Below are 22137 nucleotides of genomic sequence, written 5' to 3' on the forward strand. Positions count from 1 at the left end.
TTACAGGGCAGAGGATTAGTCTGATGTGCCAGCATGCCAGCCCCAGGATCTGGTATTTTGGATAGACCATGCTATCAGGAAACTGTTCGCTATGACTAGTGAAGTTGTTTATATACATGTTAACAGATTTGGCAACCTTGATCTTTTTTTTTTTTGTTTCTCTCCTATGGCCCAGCCTAAATTCTCTCTCACATGTAGGTATTTGGGAATGTGTGTGGCAGTTTTTTGAGTTTTTGGGATAATACATTTTTTGTTCTGCGAAGTCATTTTATATTTGATATCTTACGGATTGCTGTATTTTCAGACATACACAAAGCCAATACATTTTAAAAACTATTACAATACTTCCACAGTGTGACTGTATCAGAATTTACTAAATCATTTCTAAATTAATACTTAATTTTTTAAAAAAGATTTTATTTTATTTTTATTACAAAGTCAGATATACTGAGAGGAGGAGAGACAGAGAGGAAGTGGAGATGCCGGGATCAGAACCAGCGGCCATATGGGATCAAGGCGAGGACCTTAGCCACCAGGCCACGCTGCCGAGCCCAATACTTAATTTTTATTCATATTCATTTTCACTTGAAAGGCAGAAAGAAACAGACTGATCTTTCAACTACTGATTCACACCATAAATGCTTGACTCAGCCAAAGCTGGGCCATGCCTGGGCAAGGCCAGAAGCCTAGAATTTCATCAGGGTCTCTCATGTGGCTGGCAGGGATCCAAGAAACGGAGTTAGCATCTGCTGCTTTCCAGGGTATGCAAACTGGCACCTCTATCTGGGTTTCCTGTGTAGCTGGAAGGGACCCAAGAATCAGACTCCTTATTCACTGCTCCCAGTATATATAGGAGAAGGAAACTAGAATTGGTGAAAGGGGACTGGAATGTGGACATCATAATGAGTACTTTTTAAAAAATATTTATTTTATTTATTTGAAGGGCAGTTATAGAAAGTGAGAGCAAGACTCAGATATCTTCAATCTGCTGTAGCTGGGTCACACCAAAGCCAGGAGCTTCTTCTGTGTCTTCCAGGTGGGAATAGGAACCCAAGCACTTTGCCATCCTCTACCGTCTTCCCAGGTACATTGGCAGGGAGCTGGATTGAAGTGGGGCAGCTGGGACTTGAACCTGTGCCCATGTGGGATGCTAACATCACAGGTGCTAACTACTATGTCATGTTTCCATGACTAGGGCTGATGTTATAATGGAATGTAACACTGATTACAAGCAGTAGTTTGCATTTTTCTTGGAATCTGTTCATTTTATCTGTTTTAATGTGTTGGCATAAGTTGTTCAAAGTATTTTGTTATGCCCTTTCTTACTCTTAAACAATTTCTTACTCATTTTGCTTTTTTAAGGTTTCTTTTTTTCTTCTTGGCCAGCACAGCTAAATTTCTGTCAATTTTTCCACTGTCTCAATTATTAATCTTTTCTTTTTATGCCTTTTTCTATTAATACAAGTCTAATCTTTAGTAGTTCCCCTCCCCTTTAATTTAAAGATTCATTTATTTTTATTGGAAAGCCACATTAGATTTATGGAGAGCAGAGACTGAAAGACCTCCCATTTGTTGGTTCACTACCCAAAGGCTGTAATGGCTGCAGCTGGGCTGAAGTCAGGAGCTTCTTCCAGTTTTCCACATGGGTACAGGGTCCCTAGGCCTTGGGCCATCCTCTACTGCTTTCCCAGGCCATAAGCAGGGAGCTGAATGGGAAGCAGAGCAGTTAGGACACAAACCGGTGCTTTCAACAGGAGGATTTAGCCACTGAGCCATCATGCTAGGCTCCTATTATTTTCCCTTTTATGTTTACCTTAGGTTTAGACTGCTCCTCTCTGATAAACATTTTTTGGGGGGGGGGCAAATAATGCTTCTGCTTTAAATTACAGTGTTCTAAAATGTTTTAATATCTTTCGTTTTCCTAATCTATACTTTTGAAATGAACAACAAGGAGCGTCTTATGTTTTGAACAAAATGTTTAAATCACAGCAGCATGATTTTCCTTGTTGGTTATTAACATGGCTTTGTAGAGCTATAGCTGGTTATTTGTACAGTATATCGGCATAGACAATCCAAAGCAAGGATTGTCTGCATTATGAAATATATTATGATATATTGTGTATCTGCAATATACTGTTTCTTTGACGCTCTACAGTGAGCCAAACCCCCTGTTATTTCCATCCTTGTAAAATCTCATTCTTGGGATGCTGCGGTGTCACAGTGGACTAAACTCTGATTGAAACACTCGTGTTTGTTTGGGTTTTGGTTGCTCTGCTTCCAGTCCCTACAAATGACTCTGGCAAAGCAGAAGGCAAAATGTAACTTGCTTGGCTATTGAACTACCTTTAGTAAATTAGATAAAACAGCTATGGTGCAATGTAAGGGCTGATACAGGATACACATTAAGGGTTGTACTCTGTGAATCTAGTCACCAGCCTGTGAGGAGCCATGAGAAAGCACTGCAGAAATAACCATCTAGCTAACAACTACAAAAAATTCCTAGTTGACAGCCATACCAATTTACCTGTAATTTGTGTGAGCCAACTTAGAAGTAGACTGTTTGGTTCCCATTTAGCCCTGTTATACAGAGCAGAGGCAAGTGGTTGCTACTGAATACTATCCAACTTATAGAAGTATAAGCAAACATATGATTAATATTGGTCACTAATTTTTAAATTTTTTGTTTAAATGCAGTATTACAGAATTAAAATAAGAGCCGACAAAACTTTCTATGGGATTCAATGCGGCCTATAAAGAGGATGTCTTTAAATAATAACACCCAAGTAAAGTTATGTGATCATTAATCAGAGTCATGAATCTTTAGGTTTATAACTAGTGATCTTGGAAGTGAATACTGAAAATGTTCAGACTGAGCCCTGAGTCATTTATTTCAATGTAAGAGGTTAGAGAGACAAGGATATACAAGGGAGAATGAGGAACGACTTGGAGAGAAAATAAGCATCAAGACAGAGGGTGACCATTAGGCAAAATGAAATAAGGAATTGTGTCAAATGCCAGAGAAGCCAATCATAATGGGGATGGACAATTACACAATTTCAGTGTATTTATGAGAACAAGAGCCTCATTAAAATGGATTCAAGAGAAATAAGCATACTGCTACTGCAGATAGAATCAACACAGACTTATGGTTCTTTATCACCAAAATTTTTCTGGGAAACCACAACAGAAAACACGTTGTGAAAGGGAGGAATCTGAGTTCAACCTTGGTGGCTCGGGTGACAGCAGCCCTCTACTGAGGTGGCGACCTGCTTGCAGGGAATACCTGGGCCAGGTCAGACTCAATGCCTGGGACTCAGCCCATGGGCACTGTTGCCACACGGTGACCTGAGTCCTAGGCTTTGGGCACCAGGTTCTGCCTACTGGCCACCCGGCGGCGAGCTCTAAGGTTTTTTAGGGTATGTGATTGCTGCCTAGGGACATCCAAGGATAAGGCTAATGCGAGTATAAGTGAGGGATGAATTCTGTGTGATTCCTAGCGATGGGGTCATGGAATCTGCTTGCAAGCCTGGGGACTGAGATCTGAGAGTTAGGAGGGGAGATTCCATAAGTTCCAATTGGGGCAGACTGAGTCTCCAACCAACATGGGAATCCTGAGATGGGCTGTTAGTGTAGAACATCACTGACTGCCACACACCAGTCCACACGAAAGCTATGGATGGGGCCTGTCTGGCAGTGCTAGGTATCAGTGCCTGACCGAGTGGCGAATAGGGGATGGGTCACACTTGGCAGGGTCAGGACACTAACCAACACGTGAGACAACCAGATCCAGTGATAGATTTTGTGAGGGAAGTGTGGGCCCAACCCTGTGGAAATACAAGTCCTGCTGATTAGCTTGCAAGTTGGAATGGTAATGGGCTGAGCTAGGTGTGACCATAGAACTTGCCATCATTCATGGGTAAAGGAATCGACAATAGTTTGGGCAGGTCAAGGCAGCAGCACCCAAATGTGCATCCTAAAACAGGATATGGGGTGGGCCGAGCTGCAACTGTAAGGGGGTGGACTGGGCAGGGCCAACAAACCTTAACTCACAAGCAAGAACAGAAATCAGGATGGAGCACAGGTCATGCTGAGCTATGCTCTTATACCGACTGGTCTGCATCAATCAGGGATACTAGGACACAGCAATGAAGGCAAAGGCCAAGACAGGTGAGGGACTATGCCAAGCTGGGTCAGAGTAACCACTGGCGCAATCTATGGTTGGGAACAGGCTAGATTGGGGAGCTAAGGAGACACCCTAACGGGGTTGGGGTTCCACCTTTGAGGGCGCGGGCCGGAGTGGGGGCTGCATACTGGTCTGGACATGGCTGCAGTCTCCCTTGGCACAAGTGTGGACTGGGACTTGACGCACCAGACCGGACTAAACTCCAGCTCCATATGGTGCTCTGGAGGACCAGGGTAGATGAAGGATGGACAAGGCTAAGTTTCTCCCCCTAATGAGTCATGTGTGAACTGTGTCTGGGTATGGATGAGCTTTGGCTGGGCTGAAACATCCAACAGTAAGAACTGGAATGGGTTGAAGGCCAGTCAAGAAAGGCCACTGTTTCTGCTAGGATAGAAGGTAGACTAAGTAGGACTGGCTCATGGACCCACTGGTATGCGTGAGATCTGGCAATGCGAGAGGTTCTGATGGAGGAGCCTAGGCAACTCCTCTGGCAGGACACAGTCCCTTCAGGTGAGTGTAAGAACCATGACAGGGAGCAGCCCAGACCAGGCCAGGGACATGTAACCACTGGCATGCATTTGGCATAGGTCAGAGGCAGACCAGGCTGAACCAATTCACATCACCCGCTGGAGTATCCAAGCACCAGAACAGAGTGTGGGTCAGGCCAGGTATGGTTGTAGCACATACCAGTGCACATTACAGCTGGGATTGGATGCCTGGTGGGCTGGGCTAGGCTATAATCTTCACCAGCATCAGCTGGAATTGCGGGTAGGTCGTCACCCATTTAAACATCAAGGAAGCTTTTTAAAAGAATGTACAAAGTCCAACATATGTTAACACAAATAAGGACATCAAAATAATCTTTAAAAATAACAAGTATCTTAGACTTACTGCTAGAAGTTTATCTCCAATCTGAAGTTTGCCATCCTTATGTGCTGCACCTCCTTCGATTATTTTGGTGACATAAATGCTATTATCCCCAGGAATATGCTGATTTCCAACACCTCCAGCAATGCTGAACCCAAGACCTGCTTGGAAAGCACTGGTTTTAGATTCATATCAATAAATATGAACTCAGAAAGAATCGGTTGATAATCAAAAGGCAATAATTCTATCACACTAATGTTTATTATTTCAATTTAGCTATCTTTTTAAAAATTATAAATATTCATTTTATATTATAATCATGGAACAATTAAGTCTGCCTATAGAAATCTTGTTTTTCAGACTGGCTTCTTCTAATTTTTACCTGACACTCATCCAAGTATATATATTTAAATTAGCATCTTATTTCTGAACACATTTAAATTTACAAAATGAAAACTATGAAGTAGTGTGGCCTGTTTTGTGGAATAGCAAGCCTGAGATGCAAGCATCCCCTAAAAGTGTTGGTTCAAGTCCTAGCTGCTACTCTGCCAATCCAGTGCTTGAGAAAGCAGCAGCAGATAGCCCAGTGCTTGTGCCTCTGAACTCACATGAGAGACCTGAATGGAGATTCAGGGCCCCTGGTTTTGGCCTGGTCCTAGCCTCATGCAGCCCTAACCATTGCAGCCACCTGGAGAGTGAGCCAGCTGATGAAAGGATTCTCCCTGTATCTCTTTGTAACCACACACTTCAACTAACTAAATAAATGTTAACAAAAACAAACAAACAAACAAACAAACAAACAAAGCCAGACCAAAAACAAAGAAAAATCTCCTGTGTTTGGAAGCCAGCATTGTGGCACAGCAAGTTAGACCTTGACTGGTGATGACAGCATCCTTTATGTGCACTGGTTTGAGACACGGCTGCTGTACTTGGGATCCACCTCCCTGCTAATGTGCCAGGAAATGTCCCAAATGCTTGGAATCCTGAACCCATATGGGAGATCCAGAGGAAGGCCTGGGCTCTTGGCTTCAGCCTGGTCTAGCTCTGGTATTGCAGCCACTTGGGGAGTGAATCAGCAGACAGAAGTTATCTATCTCCCTCCCCACCCTGCTCGCCTCCCTTCAATGACTCTGCTTTTCAAAATTATAAACCAAAACAAACTTGTGAAATAGTAGTAATACAAAGAATTTTCATATCTCTTCATCTTGATTCCCCTATTATTACCATCTCAGTCCTTTTCAGAAATTTTCCCCACAGGTTCCTTTGTAGTCTTATAAATGTATTTGCTAATCCAAAGAGACACTGTGGCTGTTTTACTTTTGTATCCATCATAATTTTGCTTCTAACACTTCCAATATTTTCACAAGATTAAAATAACTGAGAATAAAAAACAATTGTGGGCAGAATCGACATGTTTCAAAAATGTGGCTACTTCTAATATTCTATGAATTAATCACTTTAGCTTAGGTATTTCTGTTACACCATAAATCCCATAACTTCAGTCAAACTTTCAGCCCTTTTTTATTTTTATATTTGTGGGATCATAAATCTATGAATTTGGAATTAACAATTTCATTTACCTTCAATGCCATTCAACTTTTCAAAATTCAGAAGTCATTAACGGTACTCACTGTAAACATAACTGGTTTATGATATAAACTATGTTTTTAAACTTAGTCTTGATATTTGCATTTTAAGATTTGACTTTAATGGAAAAGCAGATTTACAGAGAGAAGAAACAGAAAGACACATCTTTCATCCACTGGTTCACTCCTGAAATGGCCACAATGACTGGAGCAAAGTTGAGCTGAGCTGACCTGAGCTGATCCAAAACTAGCATGGGTCTCCCAAATGGGTGTAGGGTCCAAAGAACTTAGATGATTCTCTGCTGCTTTCCTAGGCCATAAGCAGGGAGCTGGATGTGAAGCTGAGCAGCTGGGACATGAACTGGAGTCCATATGGGATCCTAGTGCTCGGAAGGGAAATACTAGCCAACTGAGCCATCACACTGGGCCTGATAGCTGCACTTAAAATACTTGATAGATTAATTACATCAAGTCAATATCAATATTATACACGACTTCAAAGTGTTCAAGGAAACTAGCATCTCATTATTTCGTTTTTTTGAAGGCTAAAAGTCTGTCTTAATGGACTTAGCGTGGTAGTCTAGTGGCTAAAGTTCTTGCCTTATATGCGCCAGGTGGACGTTGGTTCTAACCCCAGCTTGCCATCCAGCTCTGTTTGTGGCCTAGGAAAGCAGTTGAGAACGGCTTGAGGTCTTGGGAACCTGCATCCACGTGGGAGACGTGGAAGAGGCTCCTGGTTCCTGGCTTCGGTTTGGCGCAGCTCCGGCCATTGCGTCCCTTGGGGAGTGAATCAGCAGACAGAAAATCTTCCTTTCTATCTCTCCTCCTCTCTGTATATCTGACTTTTCAGAAAAAAATCAAATAGATCTTTTTTTAAAAAAAGTCTGTCTACAATGATACTTAATGTCATATCTAACTATTTCAGAGTATGTTTTAAGTTAAAACTACTGAAGACAGATTGTAGAAGTTTGGAATATAAAAATCACATAGGAAAACCAAGTGTTTGATCTAATGGTTAAACTACTCACTGGAATGCCCCACGTAGCTGTTTTTGCATCCTGGCTCTGCTTTCAACATTAATCTTTCTGCTAATACAGTCACAAGCAGCCAGCAGGCAACATCTCAAATAATTAGATCTACGCCATCACCGTTTTGGGAAACAGAGAGAACTGGTTGAATTCCTGGTTCTTAGCATTAGCTTCCTCAGGCACTGCAGGCATTTGGAGTATGAACTATTAGACAGGACCTCTCTTGCTCCCTCTTTTTCTTTTTTTAAGATGTTTATTTGAAAGAGAGTTACAGAGGAAGAAAGAGAGAGTGATGTCTTCCAAAGGCAAGAGCTGAACCAGTCAGAAGCCACAAGTCAGAAGCTTCTGGGTATCCCAAGTGAGTACAGGCACCGAGGCAGTACTCCACTGCTTTCCCAGGCACACCAGCAGAGGGCTGGATTGGAAGCACAACAGCCTGGACTGGAACCAGTGCCGATACGGGATGCTGGCACTACAGGTAGAGCAGCCTTCACCCTCTAAACCACAGACCTGATCCCACTCTGTTTCATAAAACCAAAGCAAAGCAAACCAAACCAACAAACAAAACAATCCACATAAAATTTATTTCCATTTTCATGGAAAATGAAATAAAATAAAGATGTATTTATTTTGGTGAAAAAATTTTTGAAATGTATGCAGATAGAAGTCTTAAAAAGTTCATAACAAAGCATTACAAAAGAAGCTGTGCATACATTTTTAACTTTTCTTGCACCAAAGGAAATGATCTTTTGATTATTTTCCCATGAATAGAAATCCTATGTGTTCATAGCATTAAAATGTGCAATAGTGTGTGTGTGTATAAAGCTTCAGATATTTTTAAATGTTGCAGTCTTAGTAACACATTCTTTAGAAAACATATTTTTGAAAGGCAGGGTCAGGTGGATGTAAAGGAGGGCTCCAGTATTTTAATTCACATGAAGGCCTGGGCCACTGCTATGGCCTCCTACAGTCTGCACTAGCAGGAAGCTGGAATCAGAAGCTGGAAATCAGACACACTGACATAAGATATGAATGTCTTATCTCTGAGCCAAACGTCCACCCCTGTGATATAAACATTTTGTTCTCTTTAAACAAAATCATTAAGAAAAAAAAAAGAGAGAGAGAAAGAGAGTGTAAAAAATCACTCAGATTCTACAGGTTAATTAATTACTTAAATTTGAGATTATTTAAAGTGTTCTTAATCTTGGATGAGTGACCTTACATTCACAATTACATTTACCTTAGCTATTTCTTAATGACTTACTTAGTTTGGTTTATCACATACCTTTAGGACCCTTAATGAGCTTTATTTCCATTATTTTTTCTGATACTGGTTTCCGTCTTTTAACATATAAGTGTACAATAGAGCCTGCTTCTTTCAATGCTTCAACTGCTTTGCTGTGTGTTACATCACGAACATCTACTTCATTTACCCGTAAAATACAGTCATTGACCCTGAGGAGAAAAATTAGGAATTTAAAAATAAAACTGGATGCTAAAAATCGCAACATCAATTTTACATTTTTACCGTTTTAAAATTCATTTTCTAAGGAAAAGAGAATTTTTTAAAACTCCGGGATATATAAATGAAGAAAATGAATCTGAAACTATATCAATTACCAATAAAAATAAAAACAAATATCTCCAAATGGTTAGCCATGGAAGTAAAACAATACTGTAAATGAAATTATATAAAAATATTAAATAACCATAGCTACCATTTATGCGCTTATCATGTGGAAGCATTAAGATACCTTACAAAAAAAAAACATCCATTCAGCATTTAGCACAAGCTCGGTATTTCCTCAGTGCTTCAACCCTATAGCAACTTGTCAGGCAGATACAAATTTTTAGTTCCCATGTTATAGATGGAAAAACTGAGGCACAGAGAGTTTAAAGGGCTTTTTCCCAGCCACTTGGAAAACAAGTGATAGAGCTATTTAGTCAAAATTTACAGAGGTGGTACAAAGTCACAGAAGTGGTAAGAATTAAGACTTAGCTTAACTTATTGAATTAACCAAAACTAATTTTCTGAGTTCCTTTACCAATCTATAGTCTAGAACTAAAATAATAAAGATATTTCTTGACATTTATATAAAGTTAAAAATTAGGAAACACAATTCACATATTTCTTATGTAAATTACTTACCATTAGATATGATAATTTAAAAATACTTATTTTATTTGAAAGAGTTACAGAAGCAGAGGGCATGCGTGAGAGAGAATGCCTACAGTGGGCAAGCAGTGGGCCTGGTTCTCATAAACATTTATTTATGTTTTCTTTCTTTCTTTCTTTGGAGGAAAGAGACCGACTCATCCAAAGGCAGTGATACCTTAAAGTTAGCACTTTAAGTCTATTCTAATGAAACAAAGGGACCATAGTCATGTTCATAAGAGTGGCCCAGACACAGGGCAAGTAAGAAGGATAGGCATTTGCTGCACCTGTTACACAACAGCCCCTGTAGGATTGTTGGGCACAAGTCCTAGTGTTATTCACAATGACAGCTTCATGACAAGGTTCACTCTTAAGGGCAGTAGGTGATAGCTCAAGTACTTGGGTCTCTACCACCCATGTGGGAAACCTGGATTGAGTTCCTGGCTCCTGAGCACTTAAGGAGTGAACCAGTGGATTGGGAAGCCTCTTTCTGCCATTCAAATAAAAGAAAAAGAAAAGAAAAAAAAGTAACAAAGTAGAAGCCTATATTATTTACATGAGTGGTCAAATTATTTATTTTCCTATCTAAAATCTTATTAATACACCAGTTGCCTTATCATGAGATGTATAGAAACTAAAAAGCTGCATATAGTACAAACAGCTTCAGACTAAGATGCTGTTTTATATAAATCATCTAAAATAATCATCTCCAAAACTTCAGGTTGTTACCACATATTATGAAAAGAGCACATAGGAAAAATGTCAGAATCGTGGCTTGAGGAAAACAATACTCTTTGTGACAGAAGTTTTCAAAAATATAATACTACAATCAACCAGCATTACTTTTGTCTAAGAAAATACAGAGTTTTAAAGTTTGCATACATGTTACTCTTTGTGGCAGGAGATACAAATTCAAATATATAAACTATACAATTCCCAAAACCGAAAAAAAGTGGGAAATATCGTATTAATGTGTATCAAAATAAAAAGATAAGTTCATGATTCTAGTAGTTTGATCAGAAATCAATTACATTTATTATTTAAAAGCTATATGCATAGTGTATGAAGAAAATTAAACTTCTAAATGAAAAGAAGGAAACAATTCTTATAGCACAATTACCTCAACTGTTCATTTGAATACTGTTAGTTATCACAAGGTTTCTTTACTTATTATCTATCCTTGACAAGTTTGTTTCAAACAAAGCAAATTTAACATGACAACAAATTTGAAAAATGTACCGCAATCTTCCATCTTGTGCAGCTGCTCCCCCTGTGATAATTTTTGTAATGAAAATACTTGAATCATCTCCAATGTGCGGGTTGTCTGTACCCCCTGCAATACTGAAACCAAGCCCTGAATTTCCCTGGGGAAGAGAAAAAAAAATTGAGGCTGAGTAAGAATTACATTTACTAATAGTATCCCATCTCTTAATTAAAAGACTCAGGAACTGTACTAACATGGAAGTACAGTAAATAAGAGTTTAGGTTTGGGCAATATGAAAAGTATGAATTAAATGGACATTAAATGTTCTCATATGGAAAATCTTTTCAGAGGCATTACTGCTGAGTAGGTGATGATAAGCAGGATGAGTACTTCTGAAGTTTGCTGCAACATAAACTATTTTCTTGAAAAGAATGTACAGTTTTTCCTTAGTCACCCATCTATATAGGTGTAACTACAAGTGTAAAGACTGTCCCTCACCCATGTTTGTTGGGGAAGATCTCTTTTAACTAGTATACAGTGAAGTATCTTTTTGGTAGTCTCTGAATATTTAAAAACAAAAATATTATTTCAGTCTTAAAAAAAAAGTCATAATGGTGTTTTTTTCCCCATTCATTCTATTAATTTATTTTCAAGTGCTCAAACTATGCTGCTAAGTAATACTTGTCAGCAATCTGACAGATTTATTAATCAACAGACCTAACCTTAGCCAAGGCATTTTTCAGACTGAAAGCCTAATCTGAGAATTTTTATTTTTTATTATTTTATTGTAGTCTAACAATTTAAAACAATGGTTGGCTTTCTTAATAGCAAAGTAAATTTTGCTAAAGTGCCCATTCTCTGTTATTTTTTTTTAAACTGGAGAAACTGAATTTCTGATTATTTTCCTCATAGAAAGGTCTCCACTGCTACAAAAAAATTTTCAAGGACATTCAATCCAAATATTATATTGTATCAATGCTTATTTTTCCAAGAATGTTCTAATTTTGGCTTTTATGAAACTCAAAAGCAGATATATTTTGACCCATTGCTTAACTACTAGCATTACACAGCTTAAACATATACTCTACCACCATTTTTCCTATAGTTCTGTAGGTAAGAAATTATTGGGGCCAGTACTGTGGTGTAGTAGGTTAAGCTGACACCTACATATGGGCACTGGATGAGTTCCATCTGCTCCACATTTGATCCAGCTCCCTCTCAATGCTGCTGGAAAAGCACTGGGAGACAGCCCAAACACATGGAGCCCTGTACCCAAATGGAGATCTGGAAGAATCTCCTGGTTCCTGGCTTCCGCCTAGTTCACTGTTGCAGCCATTTGGGGATTGAGCCAGTGGATTCAAGACCTCTTTCTTTCTGTCTTTCCTGCTAACATTGCTTTTCAAAAGAACAGATCCTTTTTTCTTTTTTTAAATACTCAGAAACTAAAAATTACTAGAATTTCAGAAACAGTACCAATAGATTGGGAGGTTAACAGGTTGTTTGGGTAATTAAGTTCCTCAACAAGTGAAAACTGTAATATGAATATAGTCCCAAGAAAAGGAATTCAAAAAGCACCAGTCCAAAGATGAAAACTGAATCAAATAAAACGATAAAGACATGATAAAATAATCATGTTCAAATGTTCAAAGGCAGACAGTGGGTTAAAATTAAGTTTGAGATGCCTGTTGGCTCCACTTCTGACCCAGCTTCCTGCTAATGGGAGGCAGCAGGTGATAGCTTCATTACATGGGTCCCTCATATCCATGTAGAAGACTGAGTTCTAAGTTGCTGGCTTTAGCTTGGGCCAGTCCTGGTTTTTGTGGACATTTGTGGGGAGTGAATTGGTGAGTGGCAAGCATCTCTCTCTCTCCCTTTTTAAGTAATACAAATCATCTGAAAATATGTTCAATACTTTCATGCTATGGTTACCTGAACGTTAACAAGTATGTACATAACTTGAACAATTTATATTTAAGTAGTGGCAAGAAAAACATATTACATATGTAAAAGATGCACTCAATTTTGATTTTCCTGAATCTACTGAGTCTTCAAATATAAACAAGTCTGAAAGCTAAGTCTTAAAACTATAGATATCCAATAATATGGAAATTTAGTATGTGAAATTTCTGAAAACAATTGGCTAGAAAAGATGGCATTGTTAAATACAGTGCTAATTAAATGTGGATATTCTTAAAGAAAAGACATATGAAGCAAATTTTTTTCTGTCTGAATTATGACTTTCAGTTATTTTTAGATGAGGAGGTTGTACAGTAAGTTTCTGATATAGTCTCTGTTCTTTAGAACCATTTCCATTTTACAGGGAAAGAAAAGTGACCATGTTGCTAACATACTATGTACTAATTTAAAATCAATGATATCTTACTATTATATTACACATAAATGAATTTTAAAAAATCAAATTAAAAAAAAAGAAAGAAAGAAAAAACTGAGTAACTCAGTCTGGAGGAGCCCAAAGAGATATACAGTCACTCTATGTAATGTACCATTCTGAATGGGACCCTGAAAGAGAAAGACCATAAAATCTAAGGAACCCTAATAAGGCATAGACTGCATTAATACTAGCTCAAATATACTCTGGTAGATACGAATTCTCTGTACTAACTTCACAACTTTTCTATAAACCAAAATTAAAAATAAAATTAAAAATTAAGCTTAAGGAAAGTTACTAAAGATTGGGAACATGTTCTAAAAACACCATGGCTAACTATACGATATTTAAACTCAGAAAATATTACATATTCCTGTTCTCAAAGATTTCCCTTTGAATTCTGTATGAAAGCAGTATATTTAAAACAGCAAATCAGAACAATTAACAGTTCTTACCCTTTCAAGTGTGATTTCTTCATACTCATAATCTGCATCAGTACCATTAACCTAATGGGAAAAAAGAGAATTCACTCAGAAATTTGGAACGCAATAGCTGAAATAGTAAGACACACTTTTCCTATGATTTATGAATGAAAACCCATCAAATGTGACTGTAATCAAATAACTTTAGGGAAGTTTTTCAGTGAATGTAAGAATACAAATGTGAGTAAGGAGTTCACATTCATAGTATCATGACTTTTATATAAAATAGGTACAGTTAACCTTCAAGATTATTCAAGTTTTTTATGCTGCTTTGATCCAAATATTTAAATCAATTGCTGACTCATGCTGATAATGAATACTTTAACTTTTTTATAAACATCACCATTTTATTCTCATTTGTTACTTTGATCCAAACTTTGTTATCCTACTCCAGTACACTGTCAATGAAGACAACCCAACTGCTCAGATTAGTATTTCTCAGTACTCAAATAATCCTCTGTTTTAAATAGATTCTTGTTTTTAAATCCCAGGCTGGTAATACATCTCCAAAACTTTGAGAAACTCCCATTCTCCAGAAACTTCCAAATTTCTTGTCTCAGTGATCGAGGTTCTCTGTGAACCAAGCAGAATCCACTAGTCACCACCATCCTTCCCAACATGTATTTCTCACCTCTTAATGCTCTTTAAATAACATATGAACTTGAAAAAAATTACTAATTTTAAAGAGTTACGCAGAGAGAGGGAGTCAAAGAGAGAGAAATTCCACCTGCTGGTTCACTCTCCAGATGGCTGCAACAACTAATGTGGATCCAGGCCAAATCTAAGAGCCAGAAGCTTCATCTGGATCCTTCCCCTGGGGTAATGGGCCATCGTTACTGCTTTTTCCAGACTGTTAGCAAGGAGCTGGATTAGAAGCTGGAAAATGAACCAGCACATTTACGGAATGTGGGTAGGATGTAGCAGCGTAGGTGGCAGCTATCATCATATTATGTTACAACACAGGCCTCCGCACCACTCAATTTTAATGACTTGCTCTTCGTATTAAATATCATGCAGTTTCCCACTTCTGCTGGATTTATATGCTACCATTATCACAACTTCCTTACACGCATTTCATGTCCAAATCAGATTTGCTATTCAAGATCTTGTTCACATGTTAGAAACCAGGCATGGTCCCTTTTTCCTCCAATTTATTTCTTACTCTCTATTGAATGAAGTAACTCCAACAGAGAGCCGAGGCAGTGAAAGGCAAAATGGTCCCTCAATCAGATTAAATCATGCTGAAATCTTTGCTTTAAAATGTTTAGTGACCTGAGGCTGGACCAAAGGCAATTAGGATTTACACTTCTAAAACAATTCACATCTTCTTTCCCACACATTCTCATCAATATGACTAAATCACGATACCCTCATGAGGCCGTCCTGCCTCTCCACACTCCACTCAGACTGAGCTAAGTCCTGTAACCGGGATATAAGTAATGTGGTATCAATGATGCAGTGTGGTTTGTAAGGTCAGGTCATATGGCACCTCACTATGTTTTCACTTGGTCGCAGAATGTATGTTCTTAGCAGATGTAATGACAGGAAACTTAAGACTATTGGGAGAATCAAAGGAAGAAGCTCCAGTTGCATGTGTGAATGATGCTATTTTGGATTTTCTATTCTTTTTCAATGCCCCGGTCAATAATACATAAAGCGGAATGATACAGAAAAATATGAGATGATGAATTTTTCTTTTAAGCCACAAGGTTTTAGGATGGCTTGTTACGGAATGAAACATAATTTAAAAAGAAGAATAAAACCTAAGTAAACTATTTTCATTTCTTCTTTATGAGAATATAAATCTTAAAACAAGTATAGGGGCTTAAGACTTTCCCTTGGAGGCCTTCTTGAAACCCATCCTTGTCTGGGTTGTTATTTCTCGTGTACCCTGGAGTCAAACCCTGCTATTCTACTGCTCCCTCTTTTTGCTCACCTGAATACATTTTCATTTTGGAGACAGTGTTAGGAAAGCCTTTTTTAATGTATGATTTCTGTCCATCTAGAGTACAAGAGGGTTATACAAATGTCCATTTTGTCAACTTTGGCACAAGTGTCTTTTATGAATAAAAATAAAATTATTTGCAATTATTGCCATTTTTTCATTTTAATGGTTTTGCTCAGATTTGCTAAAACTTTAAGAGTCTTTTTTTTTTTTAGTATTTATTTAATTCTATTGTGAAGTCAGATATCTAGAAAGGAGGAGAGACAGAGAGGAAGATCTTCCATCTGTTGATACACTCCCCAAATGGCCACAGCGGCTGGAGCTGCGCCGTCCTTGATTGCATTCCCAGGCCACAAGCAAGGAGCTGGATGGGAAGCGGGGTCACCGGGATTAGAACCGGGGCCATATGGGATCCCAGCTCATGCAAGGCGACCACTTCAGCCACTAGGCTATCACACTGGACCCTACTTTTATTTCTAACAAATCATTATTCCTTTAGATTTTATTTAAAAAGCTCTTCTTTTTTGCTCATCTTTTTTTTTTAAAAAAAGATTTTTATTATTATTGGAAAGCCGATATACAGAGAGGAGGAGAGACAGAGGGGAAGATCTTCCATCCGATGTTTCACTCCCCAAGTGAGCTGCAACGGGCTGGTGCGCGCCAATCCGATGCCGGGAACCAGGAATCTCTTCCGGGTCTCCCATGCGGGTGCAGGGTCCCAATGCATTGGGCCATCCTCGACTGCTTTCCCAGGACACAAGCAGGGAGCTGAATGGGAAGTGGAGCTGCTGGGATTAGAACTGGCGCCCATATGGGATCCTGGGGCTTTCAAGGTGAGGACTTTAGCCGCTAGGCCACGCCACCGGGCCCTTTGCTCATCTTTGATTCAATACAATTTCAATCAAAATCCCAACGACATTCTCCCAGATAAGGAAGCGATACAAAAATTCATCTGGAAATATGAGAGTCTATGAATAGCCAAAATTACCCTGGAGAATAAAAATAAAGCTGGAGAAATCACAATTCTAGACTTAAAGACATACTACAGGCTGTAGTAATAAAAACAGTCCGGTACTGGTACAGAAACAGAGATCAATGGAACAGAATAGAAACCTAGAAGTGAGCCCACACATGTACAGCCAACTAAACTTCACAGAGAGAGCTGAAAATAACCAAAGGAAAAAGTTTGGTCTTTTCAACAAATGCTATTGGGACAACTGAATAACAGCCTGCAGAAGAAAGCAGCAAGACCTCCACCTATCACCTTTCATACAAATCAGCTTAAATGGATCAAGAACTTAAATCTGCATCCAGGAACCATCAAACGATTAGAAGATAACACAGGAAGCACTCTACAAAAATAGACCTTGGTAAAAACCTCTAAGAAAAGTCAAGAAAAGCACAGGCAGTCAAAGCCAAAATAAACAAATGGGATCACATCAAACTAAGAAGCTTCTTCTGAACAGCAAAGGAAATCAACAAAACGAAGAACATTTAAAGTGCTTTATTCATTTTGAGTTGATTTTTGTATTTGGGGTGATTTTAAGTGGTAAAATTCATTCTTCTGCATATGGCTATTCCATTTTCCAATATCATTCATTGAAGACATTGTCCTTACATCACTGTGTGTTCTTAGCATCTTTGTAGAGATCAATTGTCCATAAACATGCAGATTTATTTTTGGTTCTCTGCTTTGTTCCACTTCTGTATTTGTCTGTTTATGTGCCAGTACCATGCTACTTTGATTATACCTTTGTAATAAATTTTGAGATAGTATAACGCCTTAAGCTTTGTTATTGCTGTTGAAGATTTGTTTAGCTATATAGTGGTCTTTTGTGATTCCCAGTGTATTTTATTATTTCTATGTAAAAATCATTGGAATTCTGATAGGGTTGCACTAAAATTGTAGCATGCTTTGAGTATATCCATGTTTCAACATAATTAATTTTTTTAATACAAGAATTTGTTGTTGCTTTCTTCAATGTTTCATTTTCAGTTTACAGATTTTTTATCTCTTATAACAGAATAAAATCTAGCCAAAATTCTAAGCATATTACTTTATGATGTTATGGTAAACAGAATAAAAATGAAAATGGAAACATTACAAATGATATAACAGAAATACAATGGATATTTCGTAAGAGACTACTATAAGCAATTAGATGCCATCAAGTTGGATAACTAAAGGAAATGAATAATTCCTAGAAACATGAACATACAAGAATGAATTATGAAGACACAGAAAATATTACGATTCTATTTATGTACAACATCTAGCAATCCTTAAGAGTTCAAAGTGGATTCCAGGGACCAGGGATAGCTGAGAATGTGGGGAAATTTCTAATAGGTATGTGGCATTTCTGTACAGGGTGATGAAATTAGAAGTGGAATTAGAAAGTGAGGATGATGGTCAACACTGAATAAACTAACAACTACTGAATTGTACATTTCAAAAGAGTGAATTTTATGGCTCCAAAATACTTTTTAAGGTCTAGCTGGTAAACAAATATTATAAAATCAAAATTAAAACAGTAAGCAAAATGTTTTTAACATATTAGCAAAAATGTTTATTAAGACACTGTGCTGGTAACAGTATGAAGTAAAATGCATGGATACACTTTTTGTTAAAGCATAAATGAACATAACTTTATGTAGTGCAATTTGGCATTAACAATCAAATCTAAACATACTTTCTAAGAAACTCTGATTATGTAGTTGTATGTAAACTCAAAAATATATGCCAAATTATCACTAGGGTACTGATTTTAAATGACAGAAGACTGAAAACACTTAGTTACACTAGCATATGCATGCTTACAGAAGGATATATGTACACATTCTAAAATGCTATACATTTTGCTTTCAATAATGGGACATGTAGGAGTAAGAGCAGGGGTAGAAAAATTTACTTTTCAATTCTCTACATGTGTATATTCTACTATATCAAATTCCTTAATTTGAGGGAAATTTGCAGCTGAAACTTCTATTTTTATTCATCAACACACAGTATTAAGTGGTTAGGAAATTAACAAAGGAATAATAAACAAGTTTAAACACCATTCTGAAATATGTTTTAAATTTCAGAATTAAATTCTTCAGTCTTCTAAAAGCTTAATGTTACTTCACCCACACAAAATACTGCTTTGCCTACAAGAGAATAATTACTACCCAAACATTTAATACAAGTCCTTTAAGTATGATTAAAGAAGTGTTCTTGACAAATCTCAATCAGGGAACTGAAACTACTTCCTTAAGATCAAGTAGTTAACCACCTAACGCCAGTAAGACTGGCCCACATGAATAAAAGCACCAACAACACTTGTTGGCGAGGTTGTGGGGGAAAACGGAACCCTACTCCACTGCCGGTGGGGCTGCAGGCTGGTACAGCCTCTATGGAAATCAGTATGGAGAACATTCAAACAACTCAAATTCAACATACCGTATGATCCAGCAATAGCACTCCTAGGAATATATCCAGAACACTTGTTTTATGAGAAACCAACATGCACTCCTTTGCTCATAGCAGCACAATCAGTAATTGCAAAAACATGGAAGCAGCCAAAATGCCCATCAGCAAGCTATGGTTCATCCACTCCATGGAATACTACTCAGCTATTAAAAAAAACAAAATGCAGTTCTTTGTGGCCAAATGGGCCAAACTGGAAACCATAATGCTAAGGGAAATGAGCCAATCCCAAAAGGTTAAATACCACGTTTGCCTTAATTTAAGATGATACGATGTTATGTATAACATGTTATGTTATGTATGTTATATGTTGTATATAAACTAAAATTGAAATGTCAATGAGGTGGTCACAGAAGGTGGTTAAGAACTCGCATTTACTTTTAACATATTGGTTACTCATTACTATGTCAATTAATTCCATAATGATGTAAATTTTTGCTGATGGTATGTTGGAGCTTTTAATTGATCGGGATGATACTCTGCTGGCTCTGTCTTCAGACCAGAGAGGGTAGACCTAAGAAGCCATTGAACTTGACTGGACAATAAAATGCTGGACTCTATGTTTGGTATATGCTTGCAATGGGGGAATCTCAACTGAACTTGAACTGTGGTTATGCAACAAGGTGGAGGAATCCACCATGGTGGGAGGGTTTGGGGAGGGATGGGGAGAATCCAAGTACCAATGAAACTGTGTCACATAATACAATGTAATTAATGAATTAAAAAAAAAAAAGATCAAGTAGTTAACACCAAACTTGAAACGACCTCCAGAGCGGCCATGCACTTAGCAAATCAGGCCCGGGGACTTGTGCATGCTCTTCGGTCCTGGGCGGGTGGGTGGGCGGGTAGGGTTCTAGGGCCAACACATTGGTATGGCATGCCAGTGGACCAGGCCCAAGGGAACACTCTGGAACACCTGGGCTGGTAACCTGCGCTTTTGAATGTGGGGACTGTGGATTGCTCAGGGAAAGGGTTATGGGGATGTTTAGAAGCCGTGTCCACTGAGGGAGTATTTTGCAGATGAGGGAGGACTTTTGGGGGAATTCACTAACGGGGAAATTTACTAACGGGGCCACTTCACTTGCAGATAAGCAAGGGGGCTCAGACTGGACAGTAAGGAGGAGGGAAACCAGAGGACCTTTCTAGGTCAGACCAATGCACCTGCTCATGTTAGGGACCTGAGTTCAGCTAGCTGGCATCAACCACAACCAATAAGCACACATGAAAGCTAGGGCTGGGTGAAGGGCCTGACTGACAGAGATAGGCCACAGTACCCACCAGTGAGTGTTGGAGCAGGGAGTGAGTGTTGGGGCAGGGAATGGGTCACGATAGGCTTGGCCATGATATAAACCAACAAAGAAAGAGAACTGGGTTTGGGAGCAGATTCTGTGGGGGATTTATTGGCTCAACCCTGTGGGACTACAATACCTGTTGGTTTGCTCGAGGGCTAGGGGTGGTGATGGACCAAGTTAGGCATAACCATGGAACTCATGGACATTTACCAAAACTGGGGTTGGGTATGGGCTGGGTTGGTCCAGGCTGCAGCACCTGCAGGCACTCCCAAGAATTGGGTATGGGATGGACCAGGCTGCAACATCCACCAGCACACACCAAGGTTAAGACAAGAGAGCCAATTATTCCAGGCAGGGAGCTAGCAACTGCTGACATGCATGAGATCTACATCTAGGATTGGGCATGGTGGGGGGAACTTGGAAAACTCCCTTAGGCGGTTGTAGCTTCCACTGGTAAGCACGTGAGTCAGGGATGGGTATGTGCCAGACAGGGCAAGCCTGCTCCATTTGTTGGCATGTATATGGGCTGGCTCAGGTCAGGGTGCAGGGTGAAAGGCTGGGTCATGTAGGGCCGGGCGAAAATGTAACACACTGGCATGCTAAGGAACCAAGATGGGATGTGGGCCTTGCTGAGCTAGATTATCACACCTACTGGTATCCATGAAAGCCAGGGATAGGGGCAGGCTGAAAAGGGACAGGCTGCAACATTTAGCGATGAGAGTTGGGACTGGGGGCAGGTTGGGTCAGACAGGCTACAATATCTGATGGCAAAGAGCAAGTCGGGGGATGGGCTACGGTAGGCTGGGTCGGGAAAACCACTGGAACGGCAAGATCTGTGGCTGGGAGAGGGCCGGTTTGTGAGCTACGGACACATCCCAGTTGGGCTGAGGTACCCACTGGTGAACATGAGAGCTGGAAAGGGGGTGGTAAACTTGGCTGGACATGGCTGTAGCATCCCTTGGCATGGGTGTGGACTAGGTCTGTGGACTAGGTCTAGCCTAGCCAGACTGGGCTAGGCTCCAGCATCTACTGGTACTTGCAAGAGCCAAAGTGGGTACAGGACAAGCTGGACCAGGTCTTGGTGAGGTGGGCTCAACTAAGCTGCATCACCCAGAGGTATATATGAGAATGCGATTGGGATGTACCATGGAGCAGAGTTGTCTGCTGTACACACACTGGTACATGCAGAAATGGGCCTGGGGCAGGCCTGGTGTTGGTTTTAGGTGTTACCACATTAGGCTGCAGTTGCTGCTGGTGTGTGCAAGGGCCAGGTCTGTGGTGTTCTGGGTTGAGATGTGCAGCACTTGTAGGCATACACAGGACATGTGGTAGGGGCCGAATTGACTAGGCAACCACAATCATCAGTGTGTACATAGTCTGATGAGGTTGATGGACTGATTCTGACTCTGTACTGGCTAGCACATGCAAGAGTCAAGTCTGGGGCCCAGTGCAATAGCCTAGTGGCTAAATCCTTGCCTTGCTTCTGCATCAAGCAGGGAGGTGGATGGGAAGCTGGGCTGCTGGGGCATGAACCAGTGCC

The 22137-nt window shown here is 39.4% G+C and overlaps 1 protein-coding gene across 15 annotated transcripts in view; it reads right to left on the reverse strand.

Annotated features, from left to right (window-relative positions):
• Positions 1-22137, reverse strand: part of DLG1 (discs large MAGUK scaffold protein 1) — a 213371-nt gene that overhangs the window by 74098 nt on the left and 117136 nt on the right. For 8 of the 15 annotated variants that reach the window (XM_004577810.4, XM_058662092.1, XM_004577809.3 and 5 more), the window contains 4 exons: positions 13868-13918; positions 11059-11183; positions 8950-9119; positions 5075-5211 (listed from right to left, as the gene is read on the reverse strand). In XM_004577810.4, coding sequence (XP_004577867.2) covers positions 5075-5211; positions 8950-9119; positions 11059-11183; positions 13868-13918 — 483 coding nt within the window. Of the gene's footprint in view, positions 1-5074; positions 5215-8949; positions 9120-11058; positions 11184-13867; positions 13919-22137 lie in introns of all 15 variants that reach the window. The other 7 variants (XM_058662089.1, XM_058662088.1, XM_058662087.1 and 4 more) reach the window with 1 other exon arrangement.

This window comes from Ochotona princeps, chromosome 3, assembly GCF_030435755.1.
Source record: "Ochotona princeps isolate mOchPri1 chromosome 3, mOchPri1.hap1, whole genome shotgun sequence".
NCBI lineage: Eukaryota > Metazoa > Chordata > Mammalia > Lagomorpha > Ochotonidae > Ochotona > Ochotona princeps.